Source organism: Phaseolus vulgaris, chromosome 1 (genome assembly GCF_051622355.1).
Source record: "Phaseolus vulgaris cultivar YP4 chromosome 1, ASM5162235v1, whole genome shotgun sequence".
NCBI lineage: Eukaryota > Viridiplantae > Streptophyta > Magnoliopsida > Fabales > Fabaceae > Phaseolus > Phaseolus vulgaris.
The window spans coordinates 54,441,713-54,454,932 of record NC_143498.1 but is presented as its reverse complement, the minus strand read 5'-3'; the positions used below and the strand labels follow the sequence as shown (position 1 = coordinate 54,454,932).

Genomic DNA, 13,220 nt, shown 5'->3' with positions numbered 1-13,220 from the left:
TAGTTGGGATGTATTGAATTGGGATTTAAAAAGATAATTTGTTATTTATAATTATCACTACCATCAAATAACCAAGGAAAATGTTTAAACTTTTCTAGATTTGTTTTTTTTTTCTATTTATTACTAAGTTTTGTTAAATCTAATTAAATTTTAACTAGATTGGATCTCTTTAATTAAATATTTATTGAAAATTAAAAATTTATATATTTTTTAATCGTAATAGTATTGTTTGATTGTAATTGTTACTTTGGAATAATATTGCTTGCATGTTGTTTTTCTAGATAATTTTTTTTAATTCTTTATAAATTTGAATATTTTTAATATTTTCTTATTAAAAGATTATTATTTAAGTATTTAAATTTTTTATGTTTTTTTAAATATTTTAGTGAAAATTTATAAAAAAAATCAAGTTATCATACTCAAATTCATGACAGACTTAAAATAATTTAATGTATTTTTATTTTTTATTTTTTATCATCCAGACATAAGGAACAACTATGTAAAATAACAATAAAGACATTAAGTTGACAAAAAAAAAACACAAAAGAACAAACAGAAGACTCATTCAAATATTGGATTGAATAAATTTTAAATATTTTAACAGAATCTCAATTAAAAATAATTAAATTTATGATTACTTCAAACCTAATTAAGTCAATTTTTTTATTTCTCTTATAATCTCTTGTATTTTTTATTAAAGATATAGACTTAAGATCTAGGACTTTCTCTTGAAGAAGTGTGTTCAGGTGAATTTTTAATAGATAATAATATACAAATCTTCATCTCAATATTCAAACTAATTAACTATTTAATAATTATTATTTTTATTTTTTTGTTAATTCTTGTAATTTTAAGTTTTTCCAAAAAAAGATAACAAAATTCCTTTAAAACTTATAAATGTGTAATTCATAAAATAATGTAATAAATCATCATTTTTTAAAATGAAAAAATGTTTATCTTAAACCAATATTTGAAAATCACATTTCAGTATATTCTATATAATCCTACTTTGTTTATGAGTAGATATCAATAAAAAATTATGTATACATTTTTTCTTTAATCCATAAAGATATATTTAAAAATAAAATTTAAAAACTTTAAAATAAACAATATTTCGAATATAATTAATCCTAATAATGCTAACACATTATAATTTTGAAAAAAAAATGAATTGTAATGAAATTTTTTTATAATTCATAGAAAAATTAGAAAGTGACGTATGAGCTCTTCCGAATCCAAATGATATCGTTTATGAGTACGAAAAAAACAGGGAGAAAGGTCAACGAGGAGTCTCGCAACGGTGCCGTTTAGCACATACCAGTTTCAGGATCTGTAGTACGAATCCAGAAACTATAATAAAAATTAATAAAATAAAATCTGCTTCTGAAAATTTTATTATTTTTCTTACAATCCGAAATTCATCGTCTGAACAAACAGGTATGCATTTACAGTTTGTTTGGCTTTCACTCTGCTATTTCAGGTTTTCCAAGTCAATTTCATTTTAGGGTTTCGTATCAAAATAAATGTTCAAGCTCGTTTTCCTGCTGTTGGATTGAATCGATTTGATCTTGCATTTTTAATTGGTTTTATTTTTGTTTAAGTTATCGTTTGTGATTTTTTTTTTTTGAAGGGAATAGAAATTGCAGATCCGAATCTCGTTTTGGAGTGAGGAAATTGAATGTTGAGATGTCTGAGAATCACGTAGAGGAGCTGGTTTCGGATTCGGATTCGGGTGGTGGTGTGGTGAACGACCAATCGAATGTGGATACCGAATCGAACACTGGTACAAATCAAGACCAGGTACTTGTTGGTTACCAATTGTTTATTACCTGAGCTACGAAAATTGGGCAATGCCGAACGCTTATGCTTTGGTATTCATGTGAGTGAAGCAGGGAGAGCGTGTTGATCTCAGGGATCCTGATGATGAAAAATCTGCAGAGGATACTCCCAGGGATAGGGATGACATGTTTGTTGATTGTCCGGATGAGTTAACCGGGCAAAAGGATGAAGAAGTTGCAACTGAGAAAAATGAAGATGACGCGACGGAGGAAAATGAAGTCATGCATGAACAGCAGAGGCATTCTGTTGAAATGGGCAATGGAGGGGGGGATGGTCACTCCCCAGGCCAGCTGGAGGAAGCTGATGCTGAGAAGGAACGGATTTTGCAGGAATACCAGGTTTGTCGTTTGTATTGAGAGTGGGTTTAGCTAGCACGGATTGAATTTTGATGTGAAGTACTCATTATTCTTTTTTGGGTTGGCAGGAAGAAAGACAAACTGTTACACAGGGAGTGCTTGATCTTCATTGTCAGCTCAAGACTCTCACTGGCAAAGAGAATGAAACTGAAGTTGGAGATAGGGAAGTGAGTGATTTTCTGTTGAGGGAGATGATAAAAGAATGTTTGGAATTTGTGAACACTGCTTCAGAAGAACAGTCAAACAAAGAAACCACTATAAGTAATCTTCGCGAACATTTGTCTACCAGGGACCGTGAAATAGAGGATCTTAATACAAAGCTTGCTCAGTTGATGGTATCTAACGACAATTTTCAGGTTTCAGCTCAAGCTCAACTTGAAAAGGATAGTAATATTGAGAGTTCGATAGATAATATGATATCCTCTCTTGCAACAGTTGTCGCTCAAGAACAAGTATTGGATGGTTCTATTAGTGGAAAAATAGTTTATATTGAAGAAGGCACTACGCATCTAATTGGAAAGTATAATCAGATTCTTTCTGAAATTTATCAACTTGGGCAATCTTTCTCCGAGGTAGGCTTGGATTCTAAAGAGCAGGAATATGGGAACATACTTGCTGGTGCTCATAATGGGTTACTGGAGCTCAAAAGAAAGGAGACAGAAGTGGTTGAAAAACTGGCTCAGTTAGAAGATGAAAACCGGAAATTGGTTGATGAGCTTGATAAGGAAAAGGTGATGATAGGGACATTAAATACTGAACTAGGAAATTTGAAAACAGAACTTGAGCAGGAAAAGGTTAAATGTGCTAATACCAAAGAAAAGCTTAGTATGGCTGTGACAAAAGGAAAGGCGTTGGTACAGCAGCGAGATTCATTAAAGAAGTCTCTGGCTGATAAATCCAGCGAGCTTGAGAAATGTTTGATTGAATTGCAAGAGAAGTCAGTTGCACTCCAAGCTGCTGAGCTTGCTAAGGAAGAGTTGTCCCACAGTGAAAATATGGTTGCATCCCTACAGAACTCATTATTAGAAAAGAATGAAATTTTTGATCAAGTGGAAGAAATCTTGTGTTATGCCAAACCTGATGAACCTGGAATGTTTGATGTGCCAGAGAAACTCAGATGGCTTGCGGATGAGAGAAATACACTGAAGGAAGCCTTCATAGAGTTATGCAAATTGAAGGAAGCTCTATCTCTAGTGGACCTACCAGAGCCTGTTTCATCATATGATTTGGAATCACAAATGAATTGGCTTGTGGATTCTTTTCTTAGGGCCCGGGACTTCGTGTACACTCTACAGGAAGAAAATTCCACAATCATGGAAGCATCCCGTTACAATATTGATCAGTTGAGTGTTTTTCTTTTGCTGGAATTGCAGGAAAAAGATTACCTTCTGTCAGAATTAACTGATTTGAAGTTCAAATATGACGAGCTTATTGGCAAGAACTGTCTGATTTCTTCGGAGAAGGATCAGATAGTCAATATGTTAGTTGATCTTTGTGGCCTGAACAGGGAAGATGAAGGGGTTGACTATTCCAACACCTCTGTGATCATCGACATATGCTTTCAAATTATAAAAGGTCAAAGTGGTCCCTTCTCTAGAGCATCTAATATTGATTCTGAGTTGTTTGAAAAGATTCAAAGTCTCTTGTACGTTAGAGATCAAGGTTTAATACTCTGCGAAGATATACTGGAAGAGGAGATGCTAATTAGATCAGGTATGAATAAGCTTTCAGAAGAATTGAAAGTGGCATCTCAGGAAATTATAACACTGAAAGAAGAAAGGAGTTCTCTGCTGCAAGATCTTGATCGATCAGAGGAGAAGACTACCATGATTAGGGACAAGTTGTCCATGGCAGTTAAGAAAGGAAAGGGGCTGGTTCAAGATAGGGACAATCTAAAAGGTCTTCTAAATGAAAGGAACTCAGAGATTGAGCAGTTGAAGGTTGATTTGCAGAAGCAAGAATCTGCTGTTTCTGAATACAGGGATGAGATCAACAGATTGTCCAGTGATGTGGAAAGCATCCCAAAGCTAGAGGCTGATCTTCTGGAAATGAAAAGGGAGAGGACTCAGTTAGAACAGTTCTTAATGGAGAGCAATAACATGTTACAGAAAGTGATGCAGTGTATTGATGGTATCATTCTTCCCGTTGAGCCTGTTTTTGATGAACCAATAGAAAAGGTGAAGTGGCTTGCTGGTTATGTCAGTGAATGCCAAGATGCTAAGGTACACATAGAGCAAGAGTTGCAGCTAGTGAAGGAGAAGACCAGTATACTTGAAATTAAAGTAGCTGAATCCCAAGCCACTGTAAAATCCCTTGAACGGGAGTTATCATCTTCGGATGACAGTGTTTCTCAACTTGCTGAAGAAAAAACAGAATTAGAACATCGAAAGGCAAAAATTGAGGAAGAGTTACAGAAAGTTAAAGAAAAATTTGCTGAGGTTTGTAGTACCAATAAGTCACTTGAAGATGCCTTATCAGAAGCAGAAAAAAATATTTCTATTCTTTCTGTAGAGAAAGAGGAGGCTCAAGCTAGCAGAGTTGCTGCAGAAAGAGAGTTAGAGAGTTTTAAAGATGAAGCAGCCAGTCAAGCAAGCAAACTGGAAGAGGCCAGCAGGATCATAAAGGATCTAGAAGATAAACTATATCAGGTTGAGGGTAATAAGAAGTCACTTGAAGATGCGTTATCACAAGCAGAAAAAGATATTTCTATTCTCTCCGAAGAGAAAGAGCAGACTCAAGTTAGCAGAGTAGCTGCAGAGAGAGTGTTAGAGAGTTTTAAAGATGAAGCAGCCAGTCAAACAAGCAAACTGACAGAGGCCAGCAGGACCATAAAGGATCTAGAAGATAAACTATATCAGGTTGAGGGTACTAATCAGTCACTTGAAGAGGCCTTATCACAAGCAGAAAAAGATATTTCTATTCTTTCCGAAGAGAAAGAGCAGGCTCAAGTTAGCAGAGTAGCTGCAGAGCAAGTGTTAGAGAGTTTTAAAGATGAAGCAGCCAGTCAAACAAGCAAACTGGCACAGGCTAGCAGGACCATTAAGGATCTAGAAGATAGACTATCTGAGGTTGAGGGTAATGTCAATTTATTGACTGAAAAGTATAATGCTGATCAAGTTGTCAAGATTGAGATGGAAAATGAATTGAAGAAGCTGCAAGATGAAGCTGCAAATCATGCCAACAATTTGGTAGGTACCTCTGAAACTATAAAATCACTGGAGGATGCATTATCGAAGGCACAAGATAATGTTTCTGCCTTGGAAGATTCAAATAAAATTGCAAAGCAGGAGATATCTTCACTTGGTTTGAAGTTAAATTCCTGCATGGACGAGTTAGCTGGAAAGAATGGCAGCTTAGAAAACAGGTCCTTAAAGCTCATTGGACTCCTTAATGATCTTCAGGTGCTCTTGAAAGACACTACTCTATTTCCCAGAATAAAACAATTCTTTGAGAGGAAATGTGAGACCCTGAAGAATATGAATCTCGTTCTCAACAAAATTAGAGATAATGTTGCCTTGACTGCAAAGGACTCAAAGGGACAGCTAGTGATGGAGGTAGTATTGTTACCACCCACTTTTGGTTGTTATTATTTTCTCCTATTCCATACACTGAATACTTAATTAACCTGTGCGTATATGCCATCCAAGTCTTCTGACCCATAACATATATGTATCCACATATAATTGAAAAAGTTAATGGTGATTATTGCATCATGTGTGTATTGATTAGAAAATTACACAGGGCTTTTGATATCAAGTGTGCTGTTTCAAATCTTTTCATTCTGTTGAATCATCCTTACTGCATGTGTGTGTGTGTGTGTCTATTGTTGTTTTGTTTTGTTAATATGGTTTTGTCTATCTTTTTTTAATGTGTTGTTTGTTCCAGGAAAATCCACTTATGAGAAAAACATTCTTGGATGGTTCTCACAATTTTGAAGTTGAACTGGACAACACAGAGATTGATGGTGCCGATATTGACACCATAATCTCGTCATTTGGAAAGATTGTGAAAGGGTTTGAGTTGAGCAACAAACACATTGCAGATAGGTTTGATGAATTTTCAAATTGTATGGATGAGTTCATTTCTCCTCTCCATGAAAAACTATTGGAAACAGAGACCATCTCGGAGACTATTGTTCAGAACATCGAAAGTATGAAAGAAGAAGCAAATACCATGGAAAAGTTGAAAGAAGAACAGAAAAATATTATTGATAGTTTACAAAACAATATCAGTGTATTGCTATCTGCGTGCACTGATTCTACCATTGCACTTCAGAGTGAAGTTGACAAGAATCTCGGGCAGCTAGACTCCATTTCTGAGGTTGAAGAGTTAAACCTTGAAGCAGGTGCACAAGCAGATCATCTTAAGAACAGTAAATACGTGGAGGCCACACATAAGTTGATTAACGCTTCTAGAAAAACTCAAACTTTGATTAGACAGTTTGAAGGTAGAAGTGAGCAGTTAGATGCAACAATTGAAGATTTACAGAATAAATTGAAAGAAGCAACAGTTGCTTTTGAATCAGTCACAGATGATAGAGACTTAAATAAAAACAGAGTTTCGCAGCTGGAGTCCGATATTCAATCACTGCAAAGTGCTTGCAGTGAGCTTAAGGATAAGTTACAGAGCTGTCATGCCCTAGAAGAAAAATTGAATGAAAAAGAGGCTGAGATTTCTTCTATGCACAATGTTTTGTTGGCAAAAGAAGGTAAAGAAATTTGAAACCTTTCTTGACTTAACCATATTGGATTTTATTTAATTTCATATGTTGATTTAATTTCGTATCTTCATTTATCATTGGCAGAAAACTCCCTCCTTACATCATCTCAAATGAGAGATCTCTTTGAGAAGATAGATAGGATCAAAATCCCTATTGTAGAGTCTGAAGATGACTTGGAACTACCTACTTCAGCTCCCATGAAAAAACTCTCTTATATTATTGATAGTATTACTAGGTTGCATAATCAATTAAACTCTCTTTCTCATGATAAAGAAAAGCTGCAGTCAATCCTTGAAACGAAGGATCTTGAAATTAAGGATATGAAGGAGGAAGTTAAACAACTCAGTAGAAACTGTGAAGATGCAAAATTACTCAAGAATGAAATGTCTGAGCTCACCCTTGTATTAGAAAAAATTATGGATATTTTGGGAGCCGGTGAATGGGTTGTAAATAGGAAATCTAAAGGTTTGAAGGAATTAATACCAGCATTGGAAAAACATATTATTGCCATTATTTCAGAATGTGATGATTCAAAATCCAAGGCCCAAGAACTTGATACTAAGTTAGTTGGAAGTCAGAAGGTTATTGATCAATTAACAACCAAGGTTAAACTACTTGAAGATTCACTTCAAGATAAGACTTCTCTGCCAGACATTGTCCAGGACAGGAGCATATATGAAGCATCCTCATTACCTACTGGGTCTGAGATAACTGAAGTTGAAGAGGTGGTCAATTTTAACCTTGTTTACTGAGCTTATAGTTCTTACATAATGTGATATTAGAAGTATATCTGCAAGGATATTTAAGTTCAAAATTTAATGTTTCAATGACTAATTAAAAACATATCCTGTGATTCTTTTCCTGACATAATATTGATGGTTTAATGTGTCTTTAGTTAACACCTGTCTTTGTCTTCATGAATTGCTCCTGAAATATGACATGTAGATATGTCTATCTACCGGTGCTGTATTTTGTTTCTTGAAATAAATGCGGATTAGCTAGAAGTTTGTTTTGATGGGTAATTTCCCCCTTTACATGCATATATTGGATATTCATTTGATTTCGTACTGACCATGTCTTGCTTTTTCTTTTATCAATTCATTTATATTATGATGCAATCTCGAATTATGTGTTAAAGTGATTGAGGGAAATGCATATGTTAAGTGTTTACTTCTTTACACAGGGTTCATCACGTGGCAAGCAAGCAATATCCCCTGTCCCATCAGCTGCTCATGCACGGAATATGCGAAAAGGATCTGCTGACCATCTTGCACTTGATATTAGTACGGAGTCTGATAATTTGATTAGCAGGGTGGATACGGATGAGGATAAAGGTAATTATGAGCTTCTCATTATTGTGAATTTCTTGATTTGAAATTTTGAAGACTTAATTCTGGGTTACTTTGCAGGTCATGCATTCAAGTCTCTAAACACTTCTGGATTTGTACCAAAACAGGGAAAGCTCATTGCAGATCGTATTGATGGACTCTGGTAAGATTGCTATTTTCTTTTACTTTTTTAAACCAATGGTAAAGGAAGAGTGTTTGAAATTGCTTGTCAGCTCGTAAATTTACATGGTAAAATTGATGGCCGTGTGTTGAAAGCAGAAGACCTAAAATTCTAAATCATAGAATCCCAATAAACGGCATGCTGTGTTGAGAAAGACCGGCCAGAAGTGTTTTACAACTGAGAATACATCTCTATTTTTACTGTTGCAAATTTCCATTTATTTCAATTTAAAAAAACACTCATAAACAGGAATTTGATTTCCCTATGCAGGGTATCTGGTGGTCGAGTTCTCATGAGTCGTCCTAAAGCAAGATTAGGAATTGTTGGTTATTTGCTTATCTTGCATATCTGGCTCCTGGGAACGATCTTGTAGAAAAGTTGAGATCAAACCTACCTGGACTGCTCAACATTGGTGTCTGCAAATTGTATTATAGATATAAAATTGTCTCTTCTTATTCATGTCTTTATTTTTGCTTCTTAATGAAGCCTAACCTGTTTTTCTCATGTCTCGTCAAATCCACTATTTGTTCTCTGGAATCACATTTTAGGGATTCAGAGATTCTGGTCTTCAATGTTTGGGCTCATTTTTTGACATTTTTTTTTTCAAAAATGAAGCCCCTCCATTGTATTGGCCTGCTATAGTTTCAATATTAAAGTATGTGGTGGGTAGAAAGTAGGTAGCTGATTTTTTTTGCATGCCAATGTAATAAAAATGTAGAAATATTTTAAGGGTGATTCGTTTATACAGAGACTAATTGAAGGATATCTCTTTTCTCTCTCTGATGAAGGAAAACTTAAATATGTGATTTTGTATGTTTTCATTTTATGAAGGAAAGCTCAAATTTGTTTATGGTTTACTTTATGTTGTCTCATTATTTTGAGTTTTTTAGTTTCAATTTAGTATTTTTTTTAAATGATTCAGTGTATTTCTTTATGCAAATGTTTTTGAATTGCTTAATGGATGAAGTCAACCTAACACTCATTCTCACTTTGTCTTCTTTGGTGCATTCCCTTCTCTCACTTCCCCCATAACCTCTCCAACAAATAAACCTTCACAAATTATTACATCCTTTCTCCTCTGCTGAACAAACTAAACAGGAAAATGAAGAAAATAAGGATAAACATGGGATGCTTCTTTTGCATAATTGTGAAAACGTATGACTTTCTCTGCCTCTTCTAGTGTCCTCTCTTTGTTTGTGATATTATGTTGAGTGAATGATATGTTACTTCATTTTTAAAACCTGCAATATTTTTGGATTTAAAGAATGAATAGGGTACATTACCAACCATTCCTTTCCGTTGGGTTTCTTTTCCTTCACTCCATAAAAAAATTTGGGCTGAACCAAGATCACAATCTGAGGAATCTTCAAAGACGATGTAACGTAACACAAATATAATCTCATGGACGAGAAGAACCCTTGATCCCTCGACGAGGATGACATCGCCCTCCTCAAAAACCTATGGTTTGGGACCAAGCTCCTGGGATCTTGTTTCTGATAAGGAAATGATGCAGCATGAGTAACTACGAGGTTCGGACACGTTTCTTAAATGGGATGTTTGTGTCGAACACATATATCGGACACAACACTTGTACATACTTGTAAGATATATATAAATGAAGTGTCAAATTCAAAAATTATTTGTTAGATTTATGACAATTCTAACATAATTTTAATTTTTTAAAAACTTTTAAACTTATGTATCAAATTTTATTATGATTATAAAAAAATAAGAAACAAATAGCACAAGTGCACCAAGATTATAAGAAAATGGCACATTACCAATCATTGTTCCCCAAATTAATCCAACAATCCCTCTCTTTTATGATGATGAGGTGAAGGTTAGAGGTAAAGATGAAGGAGTCACAGCAGTGCACATTACTTCTTCTGCTAGGTAACTTAGCAGTGTTATACCGAGGAACATATATTCACACCCGCAATTACTTACAACGCTAATTTTTTAATTAAAAATAATAATAATTATGGCCTTTTTTTCTTCACTTACAACTTATTACTTTGCATTTTACTATTAAAAATATCTCTCAAATTTTTCTATAGAAAATTTCACCACTAAGGAGTTAGGAAAAAAATCATATTAAAAATTATAATATCATCTTCAATCTAAAATCTTTATAGATTTTGTTCTTATGTGTTACTAAAAATCAATTTTCTCCTTCTTCTTCAACATAAGACGTTAAACTCCTGCTTATATGTCTAATATGTTAAATAATACTTAATTGTTAAAAATATAATTTTTGGAACAAAATATAATCAATACTATAAAATTAAAATACTCAAAATAATTTGACGAAATAAGCTATTAAGACTTCATTTACTGTAAAAATAGTCAGATGTTATTTTGCAACGGAAACAGGGTTTTGAAAATAATAAATATTGAATATATAAATCATATACTCAAATAAGATCAAGATTTCACTAGGAAAAAAACTATAAATATTTATATTTTAGTTTTATTCATTTCAAATAATCTTGAATGATCAATGTGAGTCTTATTTTTTATTATTATTATTTGTTTTCGAACAGGATTGGAACCAATAGACGATTGAACTTTTTTCGATTGATCTACTTTTCCTTTATTACTCTCAAATGAATTCCTGCAACTCTCACTCCTACACTTCTTGTTTTTGTGAATTTCGGATTCGGATGATACGTGTAAAGGATACTTTGACATTTAAGTAAGACTTTGACAATCGACACTCAGTATATTTAATACTAGATGATGACGTACCTGATTCTTGAAATCTGTATTTATTTATATAACTTATAATGAAGCTTTGTTATTGGGTCTTATTAATATATATATATAAAATAGGAAGTTAGAAAGGAGTTAAAAAGGAAAGAAACGTCCAATATTAGTCCTCCCAAGCATACTTTTCTCCCGTTAGAAAAATGACAGAAATTGTAAACATATTTTAATGTTAAAATAAAGACAGCTCAAAGTACGTTTGTGTTTGTTGTTGAAATATATACCGTAAAAAGTTAATTGTTATTTATTTATTTATTTATTTTGTAACCTAAACAGGAAAACGACAACATTTGGTCTGTGCTATAGTTAACAAAAAAAAAATGTGCAGAATTAAATAAACCGTGTTTTGGTTTCTGATGAGACAGCTAATTTTCGTTACAGCTTTTATAAAGTGCTATTCATTCCCTTTCACATTCATCTTCTTCTCTGTCCATTCATTTTCTTCATCATTTCTGGCCTTGTTGAATATCACCAGCTTCAATCTCTTCATGGCTTCGGTATCACTCTTCAATTCCCATCATTGCATTGCATTGCATTTTTCTCATTTTTCTAACATCTACATTGTCTTTTCTTTTCCTTAAGAACATCATAGATTGTCACAAATTTCCAATTTTTTGTACACCCAAATCTTATGGATTGTCACAAATTTCCAATTTTATACACCCAAATGCAAATGTTTGGATATAATTTATCTGGGTGCAAATTATCTGATGAAATGCAGAAGTGAGAATCAATGTTGTGCATGGCCATTTTCTGTTCTTTTGCAGAAAAACTCTTGTGTATATTGTTCTCTTTGTTGCCTATGGATTTATCTGCAATGTGCCATGGCAAAAGCTTTGGTGAATTAATGATTTGTTTGGGTGATAAGCACATTTTTGTTGATGCAGTATGATGAACAGCAAGGGAAACCTTTGCCCAAGTTTGGGGAATGGGATGTGAATGATCCTGCTTCAGCTGAAGGATTCACTGTTATATTCAACAAGGCCAGAGATGAAAAGAAAATTGCCTCAGTCTCAGGACGATTCCCTTCTCAGAGAAAACATGATTCTCGAAAACGCAAGAATCAGAAGAAGTCTAAGAGTTCCTCTCATTCAAAGGTTCATTCATCCATTCCTAACTCACTTCTAATCCTCTTAACCTATTACATTGTTTTAATCTATTATAAAAGGTTATTTAGAGTGAATTTTAAACCTAATCATAAAATAGAAAACAGACTTGTAAGATAAGATTCATATTCACCTTTTAGTCGATGTACTATCTTAGATTTTTTTATCTGAGATGTACCCATTTTAATTTACATGGAAAAACTGATAAATTCAATTTATGGTGCTGAAATTTTAAAGATTATGATAATCTTAGAAGATGCATTCTGATATTTAACAAGAAGGAATTCCTTTGAATGCTTATTCAATTATGTGATATAATTGTGTGCATTCTGTCTGTGCTGAATTATGTGCATTTTTTGGTGCAGAAAAAGTGGTTTTGCTTTGGCCCTTAGAGGAGTATAAGGAGATGTTGGTTGATGGGAAGATGATTGAAAATCTTATTATGATTTGAATTTGTTCTGAGACTCTGATGAAGTGAATAGTGCAGCTGTCTCAATCTTGGTTTTATTGTTTCATGTATTATATTCTATTATATTATATTATATTGTCTGCTATTTATGAAATGCAAAAAAACATACCAAAACTAAAACTAATGTAAATACATGAATCAATCCCAGTCTGCACGTCAATAAAGCATATTTTTTATGATATTTTATTATGATATGATGCTGTTTTTATCGATTGTTTTGTAAAAATAAGATTATTTTGTAAGTTAATGATGAAAGTAGGTAAGTCACATGATTTTATGGTGAAAATGTTATGTTAAATGGTATAATTTTAATGTATTTAAACATAAAATCTTGTGAAGAATTTCAGTATAATTAGATATAAATTAAAGTTTGTCCTAAACTTCAAAATTAGTTAAAATCTAATTTAATTATATTAAATTTATATTAAGGTGACCTACCTTTTTTATTATTTTTT

General features: G+C 33.2%; 2 protein-coding genes across 5 annotated transcripts; both read left to right on the top strand.

The window, feature by feature from the left end:
* Window positions 1-1,237: 1,237 nt before the first annotated feature.
* TNO1 (TGN-related, localized SYP41 interacting protein) lies at window positions 1,238-9,189 on the top strand. 4 transcript variants are annotated; one of them, XM_068618291.2, is made up of 9 exons: window positions 1,238-1,437; window positions 1,631-1,800; window positions 1,890-2,177; window positions 2,264-5,749; window positions 6,081-6,903; window positions 7,000-7,640; window positions 8,099-8,249; window positions 8,325-8,406; window positions 8,695-9,189. In XM_068618291.2, exons 2-9 carry the CDS (start codon window positions 1,687-1,689, stop codon window positions 8,795-8,797), a joined length of 5,688 nt encoding a protein of 1,895 aa, XP_068474392.2. In that variant the 5' UTR covers window positions 1,238-1,437; window positions 1,631-1,686; the 3' UTR covers window positions 8,798-9,189. The 4 variants fall into 4 exon arrangements, with proteins under 4 accessions (XP_068474392.2, XP_068474390.2, XP_068474389.2 ...); XM_068618289.2 differs by having other exon boundaries at window positions 1,250-1,437; window positions 1,893-2,177; XM_068618288.2 differs by having other exon boundaries at window positions 1,430-1,480.
* A 2,356-nt stretch (window positions 9,190-11,545) lies between these two features.
* LOC137816266 (uncharacterized) lies at window positions 11,546-12,944 on the top strand. Its single transcript, XM_068619343.2, has 3 exons — window positions 11,546-11,687; window positions 12,078-12,287; window positions 12,662-12,944. The coding sequence occupies exons 1-3, from the start codon at window positions 11,547-11,549 to the stop codon at window positions 12,686-12,688; spliced, it is 378 nt and encodes a 125-aa protein (XP_068475444.2). The 5' UTR covers window position 11,546; the 3' UTR covers window positions 12,689-12,944.
* Window positions 12,945-13,220: the final 276 nt, after the last annotated feature.

Excerpts from the sequence above, each read along its gene's own strand:
- TNO1 (XM_068618291.2), top strand. The coding sequence starts at position 1,687 with ATGTCTGAGAATCACGTAGAGGAGCTGGTTTCGGATTCGGATTCGGGT. Across the intron at positions 8,250-8,324 it reads GGATACGGATGAGGATAAAG|GTCATGCATTCAAGTCTCTA; the intron begins GTAATTATGAGC and ends GTTACTTTGCAG. Across the intron at positions 8,407-8,694 it reads GATCGTATTGATGGACTCTG|GGTATCTGGTGGTCGAGTTC; the intron begins GTAAGATTGCTA and ends TTCCCTATGCAG.
- LOC137816266 (XM_068619343.2), top strand. The coding sequence starts at position 11,547 with ATGAGACAGCTAATTTTCGTTACAGCTTTTATAAAGTGCTATTCATTC. Across the intron at positions 11,688-12,077 it reads TCAATCTCTTCATGGCTTCG|TATGATGAACAGCAAGGGAA; the intron begins GTATCACTCTTC and ends TTGTTGATGCAG. Across the intron at positions 12,288-12,661 it reads AGAGTTCCTCTCATTCAAAG|AAAAAGTGGTTTTGCTTTGG; the intron begins GTTCATTCATCC and ends TTTTTGGTGCAG.